The sequence below is a fragment of the Macaca thibetana genome, chromosome 12 (genome assembly GCF_024542745.1).
Source record: "Macaca thibetana thibetana isolate TM-01 chromosome 12, ASM2454274v1, whole genome shotgun sequence".
NCBI lineage: Eukaryota > Metazoa > Chordata > Mammalia > Primates > Cercopithecidae > Macaca > Macaca thibetana.
Genome location: NC_065589.1, coordinates 98450454 through 98475175, shown reverse-complemented (window position 1 = coordinate 98475175; position 24722 = coordinate 98450454). Strand labels below are relative to the sequence as shown.

At 42.5% G+C, this 24722-nt stretch overlaps 1 protein-coding gene across 4 annotated transcripts in view; it reads right to left on the bottom strand.

Moving 5' to 3' along the window:
• Nucleotides 1-24440, bottom strand: part of ZEB2 (zinc finger E-box binding homeobox 2) — a 131822-nt gene extending 107382 nt beyond the window's left edge. For 2 of the 4 annotated variants that reach the window (XM_050751723.1, XM_050751720.1), the window contains exons 1-2: nucleotides 23923-24440; nucleotides 21260-21401 (exon numbers count right to left, since the gene is read on the bottom strand). In XM_050751723.1, the coding sequence (XP_050607680.1) occupies nucleotides 21260-21332 (73 nt within the window). In that variant the 5' untranslated portion in view covers nucleotides 21333-21401; nucleotides 23923-24440. Of the gene's footprint in view, nucleotides 1-21259; nucleotides 21402-21593; nucleotides 21803-22276; nucleotides 23890-23922 lie in introns of those variants that run through there. The other 2 variants (XM_050751722.1, XM_050751721.1) reach the window with 2 other exon arrangements.
• Between the last annotated feature and the right edge of the window lie 282 nt (nucleotides 24441-24722).

Here is a 24722-nt window from a genome sequence, read left to right as displayed (position 1 = left end):
CTCCCCATATGCAGAAAAGCTGGTCTGAAAAATTGGGTTGTGCTTAGAGCCCTGTAGCCTGGCCCACCTCTGCCATTGTGCAGGAGTGGTTTTAAAGATAAATAGCTGCATGTTAACCAGATTTGACATGCTGTACAAAGGCAGGCACCTTTGGTCCCATGACACAGCCAAACAGAAAACACAACAAGCAAGGCTGGCAAAGATGTCCGACCTGAATAAAAGCACAACAATTTGTCACATAGTTGTTACAAAACGTTAGCAGCTTTAGGGCTTGCCATGGGATAGCAGAGATAAGTCAGTGTGGAGAATTTAGAAGTCTGAGAATTAGTGAGTCTTAGGCAATGGAAGAGTTAAATCAGAAAAGGGGGAAAACAGTTATCGCAAAAGGATTATTTTCATCTGCTTCTTCATAAGGCCGAAGAAGGCCTTAATGTCATGAATTAAATCAGCAAGACCAGTGTTCCAGGGTTTACCAAACTCCACTGTTTTGAAGGGTTGTATGTTAACCATCTCTTTCCAAACTCCCAAAGATGTAGCACATTCTAGGATTAGTTTCTTGAGGATCAACAACCATTTTTTATTTTCTTTTTCAAACTGACATAGTGATGAAAGAAAAAATAAATTTTGAGGATGAAACATTCTTACACCCCACTTAGTCTCACTATTCACTCAGGGAAACAGAATCAAACTGCCTCACTCCTTTTCAAATGCTGGGTTTTCTTTTCCAAATGTCCTTCTAGTCAATGATCATTATTGCCTGTGTTGCTTGTAATTCTAGAAATTCCATGATTACAGTAACATTTAACCGTAGACTTTCTTCCTGACTCCAGGCTCATGCCCTTTCTAAATCTTAATTTCCTCATCAGTAAAAATAGTATTAAAACAATAGTACCCATTTCACAGCATTATTGTCAGGGTGACATCCGATGACATAGGCAAAATTCTTAGCACAGGTCCTAGCACATTGATAAGTACTCAACAAACGTTAGATGATAATATCTTTCGTACAGTTGCCAGAGACATGCCACTGAAACGCAAATACGATCATGTCACTCTTCTTTACATCACCTATTTACTGGATACAAGCCAAAAATACGGGATAGGAGATTCTTCTGCTCCCTGACCACCTTTGCAGACTCAAATCAAGCTCATCCTCTTTGCTTATGCCCTGTGTTTCAGACATCTCAGTTGGCTGACAATGCCTGCGCTGTTCACCCTTTCTCCTGGCTTGTACATGCCATCCTCTCAGCCTAGTGTGCCGTGCCCTCACTCGCTGGTGAAATCCATGTCGTATGACAACAGTCACGTCAAAAGTCACTTCTGCCATGAAGTCTCCCCTCACCACCTGCTCCCAGATCTAGTTGTGCCATCCTCTGTACTCTCTCTGTATTGGGTACAAAGTTCTTTGTGGCACTTACCACATTTTCATCAGATCTGAAACGCACCCCCATTTCCCACTAGACAGCAAGCTCCTCAGGGGCCCAGGCTCTAGCATCCATTTTTTGATCCATAGCCTCAGCTAGACCCTGCACATAGTAGGTATGCAATTAATGCAAAATGAACAAATACTGTAATTTTCTGCTGACATACCACTGGAAGACCTAGAAAGGACCTGATGACATACTTTTCAATTATTGTGCGATGAGAAAAATTTTCTTTTTTTACAATGCAAAGCTCTGATCACCCTCAGGAATAAAGGTGAAAGAAGCCCTGAGTAGAAAAAGAACATGTACATTTTTCTTTCATGAATCTGACATCAGCTTCAAAGAGGTGATGCTTATAATAATAGCAGAATGAATTGAGTTAAGCTCACATGGCAAACTTTGAAACAAAAAAGGACTTTAAAAATGCCAATCTTGTGCTGGGCTAGGCATGTAGTCCAGGCCTTTTCTGACAATCCTGATGACTCTGTAAGAGTACAGAGATGATACTTGGTGGAGGGAGCTTGTATAAAAAGACACTGTCAACATACATATATGCCATTCTCAACATATATATTATGTATATAAAATAGTATATAATATATAATAAAATGTAGTGTAAATATATTATATATTTATATATAATATTTTATCTATATATTATATATAATATTTTATATATATATATAAAAAAACCATTGGTGGCATCTCCCAAGTAACTCCACATTGCCCTGCTAAGCTCATAGGGCACTATGAACCAAATGTAAAGAGGTAAGATTTCTACTGCAAATATTTCAAGGGGTAGGAAGGTCCTGGCGCTCTATTGACATCTGTGATTCTCTAACCTTTGTGACCCCTTGTAAACTCAGAACCAGTGCAGCCTGGAGAACGTCATAATACCTCTTCCATCCCACCACTCTGCTGAAATTTGAGCCAAGCCCCATGTGGTTGCAGATCTTATGTTCACAGGTCCTGAAGGAAATCCAGGAAGGCATTCTTTGATGAAGTCTGCACCCACCCTCGCTGTAGGTATATGAAATCGTCATCATCACAGTTAGTGGGAGGCAAGAGCTGGTGAAAGGAGAGGGATCATGGAGGTGACTGGTGACCTTTCAGTTTCCCCCATTTAGAGGTCTCATTTTATTTCTACTTGTAATATTAAATGGGAAACATATTTAAATATGAAAGAAATGACGGCATGCCACTTGGAACAACCAGTTGAGCTGTCACCTCTAAGTTGCACTTTTCATTTGTGTCCTAAAAACGATCAGGAAGGGTCATAAGGGAAGGCCCGAAACTAGGCCTGAAATCAGAGAATAGAAAGATACTCCCAGAGATCCCTTGAGCCCAGGAATCTCAGGCTGCTGTGAGCTAGGATGGTGCCACTGCACTCTAGTCTGAACCACAGAGTGAGACCCTGTCTCTAAAAATGAATGAATGAATGAATGAATGAATGAATGAATAAAGAAGACACTCCCAGAGATACAGTATTCCTTATTTTCACCTCTCTCCCCAAAATGTCAGTGTTACCCAAAAACATAACTTCAGAGTGAAATGAAATTATTGATTTCTGCCTGAAACAGTAAAAAACACGTAGAATATTTTACATGAGAGAATTTGATTATCAGATTGATCTGCCACAATGAAATAAGCATATTCTTAGGATGAGTTTTATATGGAGAGATCATTTTGCAGAATGCCAAACACAGAAGAGGATGCTCGAAAAGCCCCCCAAAGTCTCTTAACTCCAGTGGTATCAAGCCAGATACTCAAACCCCATATTCTCAATTCATTACTAAAATATCTTAAATTCATATTGTTCAGAGGGTCAGAATAAGTACATGAAAGTTATATTTCTTCCGTTAAAAGATTTTAAAAGCCCAGTGGTTTAATAGTAAAAATATAGTATAAATAGAAATAATTTTTAACTCTTATCTAATCTATAAAATCCACTCGTGCCAATAGAATGCTTGAAATATATTAAGTTGATAGTGTGATGTTTTGTAGAAAGTTGCATCTTTGTTGAAAGGAAAGATGACATTGAAAAACAGTTAATTTCTGGAAACATTTTTTCTAGTGATAACTTTATTAACTGGTTTTAGATGTTTCTAGATGGAATAACAAAGTTGCAGTTCAAGATTCTGAGAAAAATATCGGCCTTATTATAAATTTTCTCTTTCTTCCTTAAACTTTAAAAATTTAATCTCAAGTATTTATTGGATTGGTTAATAGTCATTCTGTTTGTACTACCTATACCATGGAAAGATTTCCCTCCATGTCTCCATTTTATTGATGGGAGCATTTCACAGCCAAACAAATCTCCATTAGTCAGAAGTTCAGGTGTACAATTTTGACCTGTGTAACAATTTTGGGCTTGCAATTTGTGTTGTTATATTTCTTAATCTAGGTCTAAAATATGTGCAGCATTGCTTTTAGAAAGTAAAAAACTGATGGATTGTGCCATCTATGGCAGCATTTGTTCAGCATTTGGTACAAATGGGAGAAAAAAGATACAGAATGCATGGATTGATTTTCAAATTACCTCAATATTTTGAAAACATTTTCACCTGCATGCTGAGAATGCTAAGAATGGCAAGGAAGGCAATTGTGCATTTGCACAGCCTCCACTGCATTCATTTATAAATTACCTCATCACTGACTGAAATTAACACTGATTCTTACAGGCAATTTCTCAATTTCCAATGCTAATTACATTTTTTTTACTTTTAAATTCTGTACCACCTGTTTTGGGCAAGACATCTTAGGCAGCGCGACCGCATTTAATCACAATTTTAATTAACCGCCCTGTAGATGTGAAAAAGAAGCAATTATAATGTAGATGAATGATGATTTTTCTGCATTAAATTGTTTTGTTTCCCTGGTATGTTGATTGTAACACAGCACACAAATACAGTAACTGTACAATTTTTTTCTATTGTAATTTAGTAATTGTTTTTGGAAAACCAGTTTGGGAATGAGTGACTTCATCTGTTTACAAATTGATTGATACTGTTCACTCACTGATTGCTGCGGCGTATATTTTGGTATTGCACAGCCTAGCATAAAATATAATTAGAGATGCACAGGCTTTGCAGCACCATTTTGGAATCTGAAAATCAACTGTAACTGAAGTATGTTTTCCTTGAGCATACTAGTATCAGTTGGGGCTGATGAAATGATAATCAAAACAATGGGCTTTCCAATTCCACTACAGTAGAAACCCTTGGTTTCAATCTGATAGTCTAATATGGTAAGTTTATGAATTACTCTGTACTAGGCATGGGAGCTGGGGGCTGGCAAGTCTGAAGCTTGCACAACTCACTCAGATCTGTATCACAAGGAGCACACAAGTGAGGTAAAGAAACAATGATGAAAAATAAAGAGTTGCTGCTTTGGAAATGGAAGGATTGTTCCCGACACCCAGGCACAATGCACTGGTGTGCTGTAGCGCTAGGCCTATCTCATCTCTACACTATGATACAATAAGATCACATTCATGCTCCTGGCTTGCAGATACAGATCATTAAAGCTGTACCTCATTGCAGATAAATTCAAAGATCTTCTTTATACGAAGCAGAACCTGTTCCTCACTCAGCTAGAAACTGGATGCGGGGGGTAGTGGGGGGAAAGAGCCATCAGTACTTGTTTATGAAATCTTATGCTAACTGATAGCTGGAAGATCTACACTTACTATTCTCACATGAATTAGAGCCCTTCAGGAATACCCTAGCCTAATGTCACACCCACTCCCAATCTCAGGAACTTTCTCCATTAACACACTGCATTGGTGTCGTAGGGCTTGTGTCTCCCTCCAATCATCCAATGAGTCGTTCTGAAATGTGCTCATCTGGATGAGTCCTGGGCTAGGCCATTTCTGCCAGCCTGGAAAAAAGGGGAAAAGGCCACGTAAGCAATTGTGGATGTTCAAAGGAAACTATTTACGAGGCCTCTTCATCTCCTGCTTTGCTTCTTTTTACACTCTATTCCTTAGAAGATTCTAAAGTAGAACAGTTCATTAAAAGGTGAGAAGTCATGTTGGTCCTAGCCAATGATTTGTTACAAAACATAACTAGAATTATGGTTTCATTTAGAGCAATTTAAAGATAGAATGTTATGAGCCGATAGGACAAAGCAGTTAATATCAAGATGGGGGTTGGGGATTGGGGCAGGAGGACTATTTGGATGGACTGCTGTTTGTCTCTTCCATAAACAGTTGCTAACAAAGTATTAATAGGAAACCCCAAACTGATGCCAAAATTCACTTCATATATTAAGTAAGAATCTGCCCCATTAATATATTAAAAGCTCTCTTCTTTTCCAGGTTGGAGATTACATGTCTAAATCTTGTTCACACCTATGGGATTGAACAAAATTTTCTCATGAAACTAAGAGAACAGGCCAGAGAGTCTTGCAATCTATGCTGTTAGCAAATGTCTTTCTCATGCCTGACGTTATACAAAACTAGCAATAAAGGCTTATTCTTTCCTAGCCACCCCTACCTGTATCACTCTTTCTGGTGGTGGGAATTATTTGGGATAAGTGAACATGGAGAAAAACTACCACTGAAAAGAAATGGGCAATTCATCTCAGTTACTGCTAAGAAAGCACACTTAGGGCAGGCAGAAATGTGGATGTGTTTTACCCTGGAGATTCCATTTCAGATTCTTAGTGCAGTCTCATCGGTTATTAGCAGCAGCAATACTTTTAGGCTGCTGAGTATTTTTCTCTCCTTTGCCACCTTCCTCACCTAACTCGTAACAGCTCTCAAGAAAGATGCTGTTTTATGAATGGAGGTAAAAATAACCTTGAATATCTCAAATTATAGCCTCTTTACATAATGAAAAGGGAGTATTCTGGCAGCAGATTTTTTTTTTTCATAAAGTTGTTCCAGCAATAATGCTTGTTTGGAAGTTTCTAAAAGTGGTAACATCTGTGCTCCTGCTGGCAGATGCCATCCCACCAACCTTTCTACGGGCGGTTTGTCTTTGAGAGAAAATAAAGTACCTGATCCCAGGCCTTAGTCAGTCTTAGCTCCCTGTATCTTCTCACTCTGACCCACTGCGCGTTCCTTCAAGCAGAGAGCTGCCTCCCATGGCTACCTCCTCAATATAAACTTGCTAACTAATCTCTTAGCAAACACTCGAAGCAAACCTGAAGAGTGGAAAGAGAGGCGGAGGGGGAACAAAAACCCAGCACAGATAAAGCTCAAGACACATTCAACGGGACGCTGGAATCTAAATTTAGTACCAAACTTAAGATTTCTTTGGATGGGTGAGCTGTTGCCTCTGGAACAGGGATTTTCATAACAATTATTTTATTTTCAAGTCTCAATCTTAATTCTTCTGCTATCTCTTAAATAGGGCTCACTTTAACATAAACTCCCTGGATTTTTTTTTTTTTCTGTCAGTGGTGATATGCCTACCCTTACAGGTATTTATAAATGCTTTCTTTTATTACTGATTATCTCTTTAATAATTTGTCACTTTAAAAAGTCTACTCTGACTGCACTATGTACACACAAGGTAACTCTTCCTTAGGAATTTATGTGACAATCCAGTGTTGGAAATAAATAATGACTTTCAACCAATGATCAAAGAAAAATAAATCTTTTATCCTAATAAGACTTTTAAAGACTGGAATCCCATTTTTAAATGGATAACAGCTAAGAGGCTACTGGCAATCTATTTATTTCCAAAGCTGTGTTTTAATGTTGGCTACACAGAAACTGGATGAGCAAATGGACCCTAGGGTCCTCCAAGTTAAAGCTTTTAAAATAAAGTTGGTATGTAGTATTTGAAAACATATTGTTCAGAATTTAAGTTTTAATATCTAGGAATAAACAGAGCATTAAATCAAGCAAAACTGTGACAAGGCCAATATGCACATGGATGATGCCAGCAATGCATCTTCAGCCCTTTGTTCACAGCTTAACAAAACTGTGCCGTCACACCACTTTAGTTCAACAGTGCCTGTCGAATGGGCATCAGCAGATCAGCCAATGCCTGTCATACACAGAGCTAGAAGACGATTTGAAAGCAAGGGCTTATTCGACCCCCAAGTCTAGTTGGAAAGTGAGGAGGATTTTAAATCATCTAGTAAAAACACCAGCCCCCTCCCACTCCAAAGTTAGAAGAGACAGGGAAGGATGACAATTTTTTTTTTAAGACATCAAGGAGAAAAAATGTTCTCTAAGCAAAGGAAACACTTTTCATATTTGTTTTCTTTGTAAAAGCAATTATAAAAGTTTTGCAATCATAGAATTTTTCTTAAAGTGATCTTGTTGAGAGTAAAAGTTGAGTATCTTAGAAATTTTAAGGTTTTGCCATGTTTTTTGACCTTTTAAACAACTTAATACATGTTCTTATGTTACCAGGATAGTAGGGCATTATTTGACAGAGAACTTGCAAACCCATGTTATTCAAAGGAGTAGCTCTTCAAATATAATTTTTGTTACTTGTACTGGATTTTTGTTAGCCAAAATGCATTAGCTTTTGAATGGACAGTCCCCTGAGCTCTAGTCTCTGTGAACATTTAATCTGCTCAGAAGAGAACCCCCAAGAAAACAAACCTGGTAAAGAGAGGGATTGTTCACTTTCCTACAAGTTAACAATTAGAAAAAAAAAAAAAACCAAACCACCTTAATTTCCTTCTATAACACTGATCATGAGATTTGGCTTTCAAGCTTTAATAAGTGCTGGGGAGGTGCCTCAGAACTTTCCTTCCGTTTAATTAAGTGTGCCCACTCCTCTTTAGGCATCCAATCAGATTAAGTGAGAACACACCCCCAGAGCAAGGCTGGTGAGCCCTAGTGGTAAGAATTATCTGAAGGTGTTCTGAATCTCAACCTTTCAAGCTCCTTCAGGAAACGGTGCTGCTGAGATCAGTACAGGAGGAGCTGAGATTTCCCGCACACTAAAGTTGAAAAGCTCTCGCTCTCAACCTCCCCCCACCCCTCTGTCTTTCACTCTGCTGCTGTCAGTTTGCTGCCTGTACTTTGGCTGTCTCTTTTCCAGTCTCTACCCTGTGAGTTTCTGGCCTGCCAATTTCAACTTGAAGCTTGACTGGGCTGATTTGATGCAAATACCTCCAGGGAAAACCCTGAAACTGATGAACAGTTATGTCAAGTCGATTTTGCACCATCGGGAAAAGGTAACCTCTGCGAGAAAAAAAACAACAAGGTTAAAGAGACAAGGGCTTTTCACGTGTAATACCTCTGCTGCACATCTCGTTCACTGTTTACCATCCCTCAGAAATTGTAACTGTCAGAATTAGTCCTAATTGCAGATGCGAAAGCTGCCATTATAATAAAAACAGAGGCAGTGCAGGCATTAAATGTAGCAGCCTAATTTGTGAGACTACAGAAAAGGTAGAGTAAATGAATATTTCATTACTTTAATTACCAGGGACTACTCTTTTCTTGCTGTCTTATGATAAGTGTTGCTGTAACTAGCAACAGCAAACATCCACTAAAACATAAAGTGCAATAATCGTCCTGCTGTCAGGATCACCACTTTAAAATACGAGCAGGGAAAAAATATAATGGTTTATCTATTTCTTAGAGATTGCAGAAGTAGAAGATGGAAATTCATTTAATGTAGGGGGAAGAAAACGCACACACAAAGGCACCAGTAAACAGGTTTTAGCCAGAGAATAATGGCTTCGAGAGAGAAGAAAAAAAAAAAAACCCCACAAAAATCCAGTTGACTATACATTTGAAATGTTAGCCCTAAAAGAATGCTAGAAAGTGAAAAGTAGGAGGTAATAGTGTTTGGATTTTTTAAGGCAAAATTTTGTCTGTGTTGCACAATGTAATAGCTTGAACATTAGAAAATAAAACTCAAGCGACTGGGGGAAAGACAAGGAAAGCAAGTGGTTTTCAAGTGATTAAGCAAAGGTGGAAAAAGTTCAAGTTGGCAAAAGTTTAGAAGCTCAGTCCAGTTCCATTTAAAAAGACTAGATAAAGCCTGCCAGAAAAAGGACTTTGCCTGCAGTTTCAGAGTACTGATTCATAAGATTTGGGGAGTATCAACAATTACTCACCACTGACACCTTAAAAAAACCCTAGGCACCTCTACATAAATGTGAATTTCAGGTAAAGGGGCAAAGTGGGATGGGAGGTGGCTGGATTGTGGGAGGTGGGAGGTGGGCTGGGAGTGGGGGGTGTGGTTGAGGAGGTTGCTGAGACTGGTTGAAGCCAGCCTGTCTCTGCATTTATCACTCTGTCCCACAGGAGGTGTTTGTTCAACATAGCAGTTTGACAGCACAAAAACACTGTGGCCAGAAGCCCTATCAAAGAACCTACTGACACGTATCATTTGTGGTCTTGGTTTCACAGGGCAAGGCTACCTCACACTTATCTGCACAAGTATAAAACTCCACACATTTCTAAGTGTTCAGTATAGTTTTAAATCTCCCGCACCCTTTTTTCTTCTATATGTTGTAAACACTACTTTAAAATACCATCTTTATTCAGGACTCCAGAATACTGTTTTAAAAACCAAAATAATTTGCAATCAGTTTAGGATAATCTGTGTTAAGATTGGTTATACTGAAGGAAAATGCGAGAAAACAGTACAAAAGCACAAAGCTAGTAATTTATCCTAAATAATACACTTAAAGCTTAGATTAATAGGTGTAAATTTCGTAAGAGTCATGTGGCATAGGGAACACATTTCCCCCCTACAATAAATCCTACTAGACAAGAATCTACATTAATTCTTCCCCTCTACTATTTTTGTTTAAGTGTATTTCATTCACAAGCTAGATGACTGTAGTGAAAGTTAAAGAGGAAAATTCTCAGAGTTTGGATCCTAGGGTGCATTTGTGTTTGTGTGCATGTGGGAATGTGTGCACACGGGCTGTATTTAGTTTTCAAATTCCCATCAGCAGAGTAAAGGTGATGGGAAATCTTTAGAGGACAACCGTTTTGCTCAGAGATATTTCCCTCTTAATGGGTCTATTTATTATGAAAACACAGCTTACTGAGTTCCTTATATATAAACCTCACCTCTTAAAACTGAGAATTCTCATGATGTGAAACACTTCCATTGATATTCATGGTGTCTAAAATAGAAACATAGGTACTTGCAAGAATAGGCAATTGCAATTTCCTTGATTACAGTTACTTGGATATACAAGACAATAAATACTTTCTTAAACTAAGAAACAGTGAAACATATATATTACCTTTATAGATCACTTGGACACTGAATTCCTTGAAATTTACTCATCCATTTGAGAGAAAGAAAAAAAGTCTCAGATTTTATATAGCACAATATTTTAATCTGTTCATCTATTACTGATTATTTCTTATTTGGGAGGAGGCAGTGACTATCACCTTGTCAGGAGTACCTTTCCTAGAGTATAAAAAGAACAAAAATCACTATGTTGTCATATGGGCAACATAACTATTAAAGAGGAATCCATTACAGATTTTTTTTTATGTAGAATACATTTTAGGAAATCATTAATGACAAATACCTGTTCCCAAAAGAATGTGGTCATCTATCTCTCTCACCTGAGATTATTTTTCAATGTTTCCACCTTACTTTATCCTGATAGATTTAAAAATATACTTTCATATATTTGTGATATATAAAGGTGGCCAACTGACCAGTTACCAGTTCTGTGTTTATTGTTTGATTAAAAGAATATCTTCTTTTACACAGGATTTAAAATTTTAACTTCAAAAGATTCAACTGCAAAATTAGACCTCTTCTAGTTTATAGTAAAGTGCTGTGTGGGTTTAAGATGAAATCACACACAGCAACCAAGAAAAATTCAGAACAACTTAAAAATGGATTAGATACAATAGAATATGACATTTAATCCCATAGATTATAGGAAAAGTTATTTGGAGTCTTAATTTTATAGCAGCATTCAAAAGAAAGAAAGAATGAAAGCTAACCTGAATATGCACACTAACAGTTCCGTATTGTCTTCTAGTTCTAACCACTACTTCAAATTTGAATCCCTGGGCCCATCTCAGTAATAAAACTAAATTTGTAAATAATCATGAATCATTATGATGATTACATTCCTCAATTGATAAAATGAAAGCAAAGTACAATCAGACCCTTCTTGAAACGTTTGCTCCCCTTACACTCTTAATGTGTCTGTGCTGCCTGCTCTTCCAAAGTCTGGTTTTCAGAAACCCATATTAATATCTAACCAAGGCTGTAGCACCCACTGTAAACGTACACGGCTTTATCAGTTCTCATAGTTTCTTGGGTCACAAATGCACAATATCTGATGACACAGTGATCATCTTCCTTCTCCTTTCTCTTTTCAGATCCTCTAACTTTCCTGTCAGAAGCCTGAAAAAATATGCGCAGTTACTGTTGCTGAGGGGAGACAAAGTTTAACTTCTGGGTTGGCAATCGGAGAATAATTCATGAGCAGATTTCTAGCAAATGATATGATTTGCTAAATTTTGGTCTTTGATTTATATTTATGTACTCCTGCTACTGCTAAGGTTTTGCCAACCTCAATTAGATCATGAATGAGATCATTTTAATTCAGCCCCCAAACTGTGACCTGACCATGGTCTGAAAGTGTTCAAAAAGTAATTTTAAGCCTCCCTTTGATTTGAAAAGGAATACTGCATGCTTGGTCGTTCATACAAATAACATAAAACTTAATTATTGGATGATTTGGCAGAGGACCTTCTTGCCAAACAACAGTCAATGCCAGCTACTGTGATGCTGGCGCTGCCCAGGCCCCCGAGCCCACAGCCTCCTTGTATACGGGCGTTTGTTCATTGTGTCTCAGGGCAAGATGCTTTCAAATAGGATTCACGGATCTGGGAGGCAGGGTGCAACTCGAAGGGCGTACCATATTTATAACTCCAGTTTAAAAATGCTGTCTCACCTAGAAGGGAAGTAGATCTGCGCTGTCAAATCACCAGGAGGCTGTGACAAAGGGAGCTTGCAGCCTGACACACGGTGTAACAACATAGCAAACACCTTTAATTCCGTCATGTCTCATACCCTTTACTTTCTCACACATTTGTGGCTGCTCGAATGTTGACACCTACACTCTTTTTCAAAACTAAATAAGGCAATCTTATTTAAGCCCAAATGCAACACCTGTAAAGTTATTCTTGTGCCCAGCAAAAAATAACCATTAACTCCTTCATCATAAATGCCTCTCTGCTTGCTTTGGAAAGTCTCAAGTTGGTAACGGCCAGCCTGAGGCCCTGACTCTGAGGTTCACATGACCTCCCAGGTTTGGACAGATAGGCAGTACTTCCCCCTTGAAAAGATGCGAAGGCTGAGATCGTATCACTGTCCGAACTGGCCTCTCATAGCTTTTCAAGTTGAAGCCCCTTTCTTCATCACAAACTTCTGGTGTCTTTTATAGGAAGGAGAGAGGCCCCAGCTGCTTCATTCCCTCTAGCTACCGTAGTCTAATATTTTAAAAGCTAGAAATGAAAATAGCTTTTCTAAAGATATTTCCTGGAATTTTTAATGTGCTGCCTTGATTCCTTTTTTCTATCTTTTTTTTTTTCCCTTGCCAATTATAAACCACCATTTGGAGGGCTTATGAGCAATGTAAGTCCACCTCATCTAATTAAACCACATTGTTTTAAAAGCTTGAACAGTTTTCATGCCTATAAGACTTGTCTGAATAATAAACTGCTAGAGCCAGAATTCTGAGTGTCTTTGGAGAGCCAGGATTTTATCTGCTGAGCGCAAGGGGTCAGGCACTCAAAGAGTTAAAGAGTGTTCCCGCATTGCTGGGTAGGTTAATATCACAGCTGCCTGGTAAAGCATTATCCCAGTACCTCACTTAACAAAAGCCTCCTTTTGCAAACAGACTCCCACTTTCCCCCCAAGTGTCCAAAGGTGTTTACTGAAGTAAATCTGCCTAAATCCTTCATTGCTTGGGTCATGGGGGTGGATAGGAGGGGTGGAAGGTGTAGGGATAATCTCTTTTTGTAAATTCTGTAAATCTTCTGGGAAAAAGAAAAAAAAATCAGGAATCTGTGTCACATGTTCGCATACAACTTCTAATATATCCGTTAGTTTTGCTCTTATAAGTGAAATCTTCCACAAGAGCTACTGGAAAAGCCCCTGTTTCAAATCATTCACTCTGCTGTTGGAAGAGATTGCACTTCCAAAGTTGTGTGTGTGTGTGTGTGTGTGTGTGTGTGTGTGTGTGTGAGTGCACTGTATCCTTAATCTAATTGTTGGGAGAAAACTACTGGTATCTCAAAAGTGGTTTCAGAAAGGGGAAGAAAAAGACAAGACAGTGTAGGAGCAAGATAATGTCGCTGAAAAGTTGTCACGAGAGGTTTCTGCTCTTGCTGTGGTCTCATTCCAATACCATTAACTGCATGTTACTTTTGCATGTTGAAAATGGTGGCAAATAACACAGTAAAACCTGACAGGTCTGCCTGCGAGGGTTTAAACAGTTCCCAGGAAGGAGGCCTTTAGGCACAAACTTTCTCTCACAAGAGAACGTGAATACCACCAACCCCTCCCTACAAATCCTGAAGCATCCAGTTTGAGATACAAAAAGGCTGTCATCTCACAAATGTTAAACATACTAAAAAAATCTGAAAAAAAAGTATGGAGAAGGTGTGAAAAACGTGGCACTTTACAGCCCTCAAAGCTTTTTAAAATAGCACAACTTTTCCCCCTAAAATTCTTTTCAGAGAATTTTTTTTTTTTCCTTTTTGGCTCATTTGAGAGTTTCTTCTTGGCTTTTTTCCCCTTTCATTTGAAAATATGAATTATCATAAAAAGTCAGGGGGAAAAATAGGAAAGTCTTTTCCAGTTTTCCTGAGGATTTATCAGTGTGTTCAGGCTGGGTGTGAGGACCCGTCACTGAAACCAGACCAGGGGCCCAGTCTCCAGCTCGCCCGTCCCTCCCACCCCCAGGGCCCTCACCTCTCTGGTCCGCTGGTAAACAGTCAGACTTATTAAAGCCAAATCGTAGGCAGCACTTAAGGGCGGGAAGTCCACACACCTGACCCCAAATCTAACAGGCTTCTGGGGGAGAATTCGATCCCCTCCTGACACTTTTTACCTTAAGTGTTGAGCGGGTGGCCATGAATAGTACAGACATGCCATCTTGTAACACTATATGCCTGTCAGGAGGGACAGGGCCTGGTGGAGCATCAGCTATATAAGGCTGGTAACTAGGGGAAGCCCAACAAACAGCCACAAACACCTAAGTTATTTTACTCAGCTACTACCCTGTGCCTGTCTCTCTCTCTCTCTCTCTCTCTCTCTCTCTCTCTCTCTCTCTCTCTCTCTCTCTCTCTCTCTTTCTTTTCATCTTGGCTTTCTGTGGCAGAATGCAAATGGAGCCTGCCGGCGGTGAAAGGGCTGAATTGTGATTAAGAAGAAGAAGAGCTCCTTTCTTTGTTCTCCCCTCAGGGGATGTTTACTGGGAGAGACACAGCGGATCAGATATGAAAGGCATTCAGGTCAGCATTGATGTGAGCGAAAGTGAAATCATACCTAAGGCATTCAAAAGACCGCCGTGTCAGGGGTTCAGCTAACGGTGCAGCTACTGTGTGTGTGTGTCTTCCCGGAGAGGCAAAAATCTTTTCACAGACTGGCAATTTTTTTTCCCCTCTCTAATTTACTACAAAATTATAAAAGTTTTTCCCCCGTTTGCCTCCCACCAGATGACACAAGAGTTGATATTTTCTCTCTTCATGGACCGCACGCGAAATCAGACCAACTTCTAATAACTGTGTTTCCTAAATGAACCAGCAAGGCACCATCTGAACCGTGGTTTTCTTTTAAACAGGTGTATTCATGTGGGCTACATATATGCATAATATGTAGGGGGGAACGGAAAGAAGAGAAAAGCCAAAAGATACATGCATGGATGGCTTTTCTTCTTACCTCCCTCAGAGGAAACACAAGACAAAACACACACATGCACATGCACAGCATAAAAACACTACAGAACACCTTAAAACGAAATCCTTTATTTACTTTGTAACTAGTAGTTACACTTTTCCTGAGAGCTTTCGCTCTGACACAACTGTCACCCAAGATAAAAGTATTTGGCACATAGCTATTAAGGCAAAGGCTTCCATGGAGCCTACTGATTATTATCGTTTTCCTTTTAAAAACTGCTTGATGAAGAAATACTTGGATCTTACTTTTTAAAAGTTTACCCTCCCCACAGCCCAAATAGTCATTCAATAGATTTTCCAAGTGGTAAGCTGATGCTGTTGGCATAAACAGAGCTATGTAAATACATACAAAATTCACAAATCACAGCAAACATACAAATAATGAGGAGGTGCCTGGATGTTTCAAGGCTTAAAAATGAAAAGGAAAATTACATTTCATCTTCTGATTGCTAAAGACAGAAAAGAAATAAAGAGGGGAAATAGGGCTATATTTATTGGTTTAAATTATCCTTTCCTCTGCTCGGAATTGTTTTTTTCAACCTTCACATCTTGGCTAAAAAGCATATTTGGGCTTATGTTAACATCTGCTTTTGTGGTGACATTTAATTCTGTATATTTTCAACTAGTGTTTCTGCATCACAGATTTTCCTCCTTTATCTCTTTGCTCTGAAAAGACAACCAAAGAGCAATCAAAAAGGTGTCTGACTTGGCCATTCAGACAATTGCCCCCTTGTGGGAATGCGGGAATGAATGGTACAGTGGACACCCCAGCACCATTGACGTTATAAACATGTAAATGAAACACATTAGGGCAGACAATCAATTGTCTGTGAGCATTGCAAACCTGCACTCCCTCTCTCTGTGACAGGCACAAAATAGTGTCTACCTTGGGAAGCCACGGTGCTGAGAGGAAAAGGACAAAGAATTTCCTTTCACACAGAAGAAAATGCACCTTAAAAGCCTTGGAAGAATGCAGATGACAAAAACTGTTGCAAGGAAAAGAATCTCCCACATCTTAGAATAAACGCGGCACTGCTAGAGAGGTTAGCAACGCCCTCCTTTCCTACCTTCAGGGTAGATACACATTTTTTCCCAGGAAATATTCTCAATATGGCATCAAGGTCTTTAATAACCTCTTGGAATTTTCTTTAAGCAAATTAAGAAAGAAGGGAAACACTGAAACCTATGACATGGCAGTTGAGCAGGGAACTTTCATCATGGTTTTACTCTATTTGAGAACAAATGGTTGAAGATGTGAATTTATTTCTATTTGGCAACAGAGAAACAATGTAAAGTTTAAAATTCTCAGCCCACCCTTACTCCTGGTGGACTGTCACTCTATGGACACCACCAGCCTACTGGCTCTGCTACGAAGGAAAGCATGTTTCCACCCCAATTGGCTTAGTTTTTCCAGACCAAAATAAAACAAATAGATCAGCCTAGATACATAGCCCCCAGCCTTGTGTGTGTGCAGCATGACAAAACTTGCAGAAGATCTCCACAGAGAAAAAAGGATGGAGATGGATATCTTTGGAGCACCCTCAGAACTGGTACCTGCCACACAAGCTGCCCGAGTGCTTTGAGAGTCAGCAATACAGGCTCCCTATAAGCTCATCAACTTTACGAAGAAAGCTACTTGCCAAAGATTTCCACACTTTGCAAAGATAACCAAGTCTGGACTGACTGTGATCTGAAGGAAACTTTCCCAAGTGTGTGTGACTCTCGTTGCCCATCCCAACTTCACCTCTCAAGAAGGAGAGCTAGGAGTCACCTCCTGGAGAAGGGGTTGACTGCATTTTCTTTCCTTTTCACTTAAGCATCTCTGAAACGGAGGCAACTTCTCTGTCCCTCATTGCCTGTAACCATCACTACTAGCACCTCCACTCCTTTAAGGAAGTGGTAAAGAGTGAGGGCTTATTTTAAACAGGGATAATCATTTCTGCTCTTCTGATTGTTTCTCCTTTAGGATCCAAAGCCCTGAGAACATTCAACTTGATCCCTGTTCTTTGCCACTGAAATTCAGAGACCAAAAGCATTTGTAAAAAGCTCCCCTTCTCCTTCACACTGTCCCCAACCCTTTAGTGGAAACTCCGGAGAAAAATCAAATTTAACGTTTCTTTCCTTCTTGTATTTCCTTTTTCTCTCCTCCTAATTCAGTTTTCCTTTAAAAGACAACTTTATTCCTTTCTCTGAAACAAGCAGTTTTCCGGATTTGATTTTTGCTACAACGCGCATGTATCTGTGAGATTTTTCAGAGACTGATGCTGGAAGGCGGGATGGGGAGGCAGACCCCTCTTCCCGGGCTCCGTGGGAGGCAGGAGGGAAGCAGGAGCATCCCAGGACCAGCTGCCCGAATCAGGGGCAAAAGCAACAAACTTTGCAAGTTACAAACGGGCCGCACCGGTGGCAAGCAGCAGCAGGGCATCTCCCGCTCCGAGTGCTCATTTCTGACTCCAAGGCTGTGTGGAGATAGTGGGGTATAATCAGGGGAAAGAAAAAGGGGGGCTGGGTTTTCCCCCTCCTCTCCAGCTTCAGTGAAAGTGTTACAAAGTGAGTCAGGCGACTGAGGATCATCTGACTGAACTTTCTTGAAACCGACACACATTCTTGTCTGCGGGCAACTCGCTTTTTGCCTCCTTCCCCCTCACCCCACTCCCTCTTTCCTCCTGCACATCTTATTTTCTGGGAAGAGATTTCATCCTTTCCATGTGGGGGAAAGGAGACTGACTGCCCGCTATGGGTTAACTTGGCCCTGGCACTGCCTCTGCCAGGCATCTTGCTAGCCTGAGAATCTGGAAGGTTGTATTTTAGATACTTGTTTCTCTCTTTGTACATTTATTTTTCTTCAACTGCCTCCCTCTCCTTTCCTTTTTATTAAATGTACACAGCATTGTCTTCTAACCCATGTTCTTGAGCAGCCTTTCAAACACACACACTGCTTTACACGTTTTATCTCCTTGTCGCCTTAGTCTATATATACACTGTTGACTTCATTAAAATTATATAAAGTGCCATTCTAGGTTCCTGGATGACCATCTTTTTTTTTCCTTTCCAGCTTCTACTTCTACGATTATTATTGCCATTATTTCTGTCCAGGAATTTCTATATGATTTTGATAAGCATCATCATATTTAGTGTTATCAGCAAAGACACAAGCTCAAAAGTCACATCTTTTCCATGAATCCAGGAAAGAAGAAAAATCCACTCAGTTCAGATAAATCCTAGCAATTCCCAAAGGGAAAGGCATTGGATACGTGTTTGATGAGAAAGAAAATGAAAAAGGGGTGGGGTGGTAGCACTCTTCTACCTGCTTCTCAAAACCAGAACATTGCTCAGTCAGATTAAACCCAGTGAAAAACACTGACAAGTAACCAATATACAGCATGTTTTCCCATAGCTTATTTGGAAAAAGAGACAGGTAACAGTCAAAGTTAGAGAAGCTGTAAGCAATAGACAGGCTTGATGTTAACTGTGCAGGATCTGGGCTAAATGCTTTAAAATGTGCAATTCAACTTTCCACTTCGGAATGTGGAGGCTTCTCCCAAGTTAGTGGCTGGGTGGAGGGGAAATACTTGCAGTGTCCATGACTGCGGACATCTCTGGCACTCCATTCCACCTGCGAAGCCCCCAACGGGCCTCCCTCTCTGCCAGGTCCCTCAGGGGTTCCCAGGAAGCCAGGATACCTCTATTTCCTTAGACCTGGGCTCTGGCCTGACCTCACTGCTAGGGCCAGGCTGGTCAACGGTGGCAAAATCCCGAAGGAGGAAGGCAAGAAGAAATGCACACTTTAAATAGTCTTCCCTGCAAAAGAACACTTCTGGGAGCCTTGTTTTAAATCTCATTCTCTTTTCTCTCAAAAAAATGACTGTTTAAGAGAAGGGGGAAAAAAGCCTCCTTGACACAAAGCTTTTGTTATCCAGTTGATCAGCAACGTGCTTTAGATACTTGTAAGAGGGGGAAAAAAGCCCCACAACAGACATTGATTTTAGAAAATCAATAACCAACATTTAATAAAAGGAACAGAGGAAACACAAGAGAGGAGAGGGGGACATTAGGTGTAATTTTAGTGTCTACTAAATTACTCAGAGATGGGGAAGGGGAGGTCTCCTGTGTAAGGACCACCTTAAATAATGCCAGACACCAGAGTGAAAAAAAAATTAAATTAAGAGAGAGAGAGAGGGAGAAAGAGAGAGGGAGAGACTTAAAAAGCAGCAGCCTGAACTGAATCTTGGGGAAGCAGCTCGGAATATATTATTGTACTTGTTTTTCTGTAATACTAAGCCAAGCAAATAGATCAAAGACAGCACAAAGGGGAAAGGCAGGATAACGTAACGAACAGTTTCTGACTAAAATTCCTCTATCACTCCCCCATATGGTTCAACACCTCCACCACAACAAGCAAAAGGCACACACACGCACACACACGCGTACACACACAAAACCTAGACACACACACACAGAGACAGACAGACAGAGAGAGAGAGAGAGAGAGAGAGAGAGAGAGAGAAGCATCATTTGTCTCTAATCAAAATTCTCTCGTCTTTGTGTTTTGCTCCTTCCAGCACCTCACACTGCGCCCCCAGCCGCCCCCACCCCGCGCCGCGCAGCTCTGGGGCAGGCCGGGGGCGCGCACAATTGTCTTCTCTAGAGGAAAGTTGCTCCAAGTGGGCCCGGGCGGTCCCCGAGAGGCGCGGGCTGGGGCTGCGGAGGCCGGGAGGCCGGGTGGGCGCTGCGTCCCCGCGCCTGCCTCGGGAGCGTCTACGCGGCCCGGCACCGGGTGATCAGGCGAGAGCGAGGGGAGCGAGAAGTTTCCTTTCCGAGTCTGGGCTGGCGCTCGTTCGCTTGTTTGTTTTCGGGGGTTGGTTTCTTTCTTTTTAAACTCAGTTATCCTCCGTCAGCTCCCCCACCCCCACCCCCGGCACCCTCGCTAGTCCCCAGCCCTCTCCCCTCCCCCAGGCGCCTTCCGCGGTCTTGCCAATCACTTTTCTCTTTTATTCCCACGATTTTGTTTGGGGTAATACCTAGGGGGTCTCTCTCTCTCACTCTCTTCCTCTCTCTCTGTTTCTCTCTCTCCCCCCTCGTCCCTTCTCTGGCTCTCTCCAAGATAGACCTACCAAACTGTCACCCCCCCCTTAATATCCCACCTCTGATCGCGTGTGCCCCTCGAACCCCCATCTCCTTCCTCCTTCCTGACTCAGCCTGGATAACGGGCTCCTCCAGACCATGTAGAAACTGCCGGGAAAAGTCTCACTGCGCCCTGTGACTCCTTGAGTCCCCGGCCGGGGGACCAGAGCCTGCTGGAGAGGAGTCATCCGTCCCCGAGCCATCACCGACCCCACCGGACCCCGCGCGGGGCCGGCCGACTCCCTCCCACCCCGGGGTCTGGGCGCGATGGGCCGGGCCCCGCTGCCCGCAGACCGTTACTTGGCGCACGGAGAGGCGGCCGGGCGACTCCGGCAAGAAACTTTAAGCCTCGCTGAGGCGCAGCCCCAGTTACCCTCTCCTGCCTTCGCAGTCTCTCTGCCACCCCCGCCCCCGCCCCGGGATCCTGCGCGACCCAGTGCCTGGGCCCCCGCCCTGCCCTAGCCGGACGCTCCCGAAGCCCGGCTGGAAACCCGGCGGGCCGGGCGCGAGCGGAGCGGGAGGCGGAGGCGGAGGGAGGGCGGAGGCAGGGGCTTGAGGGGGTCAGAAGGGTTGGGGGTGCGGGGCCCCGACCGGACCCCCCGCGCTCGGAACCCCCGGGCGCCTGACGCTCACTTTGCCCGGCACTTCCCCAACTCCCCCCGGTCCAGCAGCCGCGCGCGCCGGGCTCCGGCGCCGGCCGCGGAGGGAGGCTCGCCCTCGAGCCCTGGGCGCCGCCGCCGCCGCCGCCTCGGTTCCTTTTCCCTTTCCCCCTCCTTCTCCCTGGGTCTCGAGCCGCGGAGTGGCCCGGAAAAGTTTGGTTCGGGCCGCTTCTTACCGTTTTTCCTCCTGGGATTGGCTTGTTTGCGCCTCTTGCACCGGGGGCCATCCGCCATGATCGGCTGCTTCATTGATAAGAGCGGATCAGATGGCAGTTCGCATGGACTCGGCGCCCTGCTTCGGCAGCACGCAGGCTCGATCTAGCAACCAAACACAGCGACAATGTGGGCATCGCCCGCGCCCATTGAAACGCGCGCGGGCCGCCCAGGGGAGCCGGGCCAGGGCCCCGGCGAGCACCCATCCGCGCCCCCCAACGCCAAAGCGAAACTTCGGCGGCCCCCTCCCCGCCCCCCACCCCCAGCCTTGGCCCCGAGGCGCTTTGTGTTTGTTACTGTTTGGTGTGTTGCACCCGCGAGGGGATCAGAGAGACAAGAATTACATCTTCAAAATGAGTCATAACTCCTGACCGTATGAGGGAATGCACACGGCGGTACAGTAAGACCGCTTGACTCAGGGCTAGGCGGACCCTTTCCTCCGAAAAGTCCTCAGCCCCCGGCTCGGGAACTTGGGGTGAGGCGAGGTTTTCTTTTCACTCTCATCTTTTCTCATCCCCCCCCACACACCCCCCATTTCCCAGAGGAAACAAACAAACAAACAACTCGAAACAGCCCCTGGATGAAGCACACTCGGGCAAATTGATAATAGTAATTATAGGAAGCCCACTCGCCCAGCGCCCCCTCCCCTCCCCTTTTGGAGTTTATCGAGGCACTGTCTCTTCCTCCCCCCACCCTCGCCCCCAAATTAAGATTTCCCGTTTTACGCCGCAATAAGAAATATAATTACAAGCCTCTTTGGACACTGTCCTTTACCCCACCCCCCCTCGCCACTTTGACAATATTTACAGTATTTCCCCCCACTTCACTCACACACATGCTCCCCCACACTGGTTCCCTGAAATAGTTCCAGTAGATTTTTTTTCCCCCTTAAGAAAGGAAAGAGAAAGTCCAACCACTACGGCAATACTTTTAAGCTCTACTAAATGATCGTATCCTTTCTGGCTTCGAAACTTTTGTACCTAAAAATCGAGAGAGGCGCTGCATTTTTTCAGCTGAAACTGTCAAAACTTGGAGAAGGGGAACCTCGGAGGCAGGCAGGAGAGGAGGAGAATCCTGAAAACTCTGTGGAGGTTGGGAAGATGCTGTGCCTCGAGGATTAGTTTAAACAGGGGGCTATAAAAGATGTAACAGATGCAAACTGTAACACAAGGGCCATTAACCCTTTCTCTGCCGGGCACACTCAGTCCCCACGCCCCGCACCTATTGTCTCCTGTGCTAGAAGCTTTGCAGAAAACCTGGAAAGTGAGTATCAGTTTCCACACATTTGCTGAGAAGGGTGAAGGGAGGGGGGCAGAGAGAAGGGGAAGTGGATATTTTAGAAAGCACCTTAAATTTACGTAGGCATACATAGTAGGAGACTTTTAAGTTTGACACATTTTATCATTTCTTTCCTTGCCCTATTGATCTGAAATTGTTAGGGGAAATCCTGAAATAAAGAAATGGTCACACAAGTGTCTGGGATGAAACAGCTGGCCTGTCTATATTCATCCTGAGACACACGACTGCATATAAATACATGTTTAATAAAGTAAGTTGCTAGTTTTATGGGCATGTGTGTGTAAAAGAGACAGGGCTTTTGTGCTGTAAACTTTATCTTTGCCTGTTACTCCTAAGTCTGGAGTTAGTAATCTTGCCTTCATCATTACAGGGGGAGCATGTAAAATATATCAGTAGGTGGGAGATAAACACATTCATGTTAGCCGGGCTCATCACTGTTCCTGGGAACTCCTGCTATCTCTCTCTCGACTTTTCAGTGCCAAAGTATAGAATGGGATATATGTGTGTATGTGTCTTCTATTAAATCCATGACTATATTACTTTGCCATTTAAAATACAATTTTAAAAGTTATCCTAATTTAAAACCCTGATATCCTGACAGCAGTTTTCTTCCCAGCTGTAGTGCCCCCCCCTCCACTTTGGTAAACGACTCAAGTTCCATGAGGACTTTCACTTCTTTATTTATAATCACAGAAGTGAGGTGTTACTTCACACACATACACACACAAAGAATGAAATAAAGAAATGAAACTCGCTAAGCAGACAAAAACAGACAACTTTCTGCTTAGAAAACAGCCTTCTCGGTGGGAGAGGATGAACTGCCATGTCTAAGAGAAAGACTTGCCCCCGAATTTGTAGGTCTGAAACTGACCAAGTTTTGTAATTATTAACAGGTATTTGCCAAGTCCTAATTGCTAAATATAATGAATTGGAACTAGATGCGAAAATAGAGCAGGACCTCTCCCCTTGATGAGTTTTTATTCCAGCCATATAATTCTCAATAAAACTTTTCCTGGGCTGAGTAGCAAAGGGCACCTTAGGTTACCTGAATGGACAGGTACAGGGGAAATTATTTGGGGGAGGGAAAAAGGAGAGAAAAGCAAGGAGAGAAAGTGTGAGTGTAAGTGTAAGAGAAAGCGAAGAAGACACTCTTGAGAAAAGCTTGCCACAAAGAAGCTAAACCCACCTGAAATTCATACCCACGGACACCCCTTCTCACTTCAGACTCACATCCCCACTCAAAATGAGAAAATTAGAAAAGGAGGATGGAGGACGAGCACACCAAAAAGGGATAAAAAGAGAGAAAAGGGGAGGAAAAAAAACCTACCTGCGAAGTCTTGTTTGTAGTTTTGGCCAGAAATGGTGAGAAGAAAAAGCATGAAGAAGCCGCGAAGTGTGGGGGAGAAAAAGGTGGAAGCGAAGAAACAGCTCCCGGAGCAAACTGTACAAAAACCTCGCCAAGAGTGTCGGGAGGCAGGACCGTTATTCCTGCGGAGCAGGTTAGAACTGATCTCTTTCGGCCACTCCAGGAAACACAAACCTGGGGACGGACTGACGTGTTACGCCTCTTCTAATGACATTTTTTTCTTTTTCTTTTCTGTAGGAGAGAGACGAGAGACCCTGAAACACGCGCCACCTATCTTTGTGGGGAGGGATAATTGAAGCGCCCTGAGCGTGAGCATCATGTGAAAACGTGATCGCCAAGTTTCTCTCTGGGAAAGGATCTGGGATAGATTATACCTTGAAGTCTCCGCAAACGCTTTAGTGGAAGAAATGAAATTCCACCTCCCTCCCTTCCTCCTCTCCCTCCCTTTCGCCTTCGCCTCCCTCCCCCCCCCTCCCTCCCTTCTCCCCCCCCTCCCCCCGCCCGTCAAGCCTTTGGCATCATTATCCTCATCACTAAATCCTACAGAGTACAGGGCGGAAAACGGTGCACACCATTCACAGAACTGGAGAACTCCAAGGGGCGAAAGTTAAAGGGAAAGATCCCGGGTCCTCAATCCAGATCATCTCTTCTTATACAGATATCTCTAATGACCAGATTTGAGATGCACATCAAATTGTGTAGCTATCTCAGTACAGCTTCTGGAACAAAATTCACTGCCCTTTCCATTATTATTATTTTTT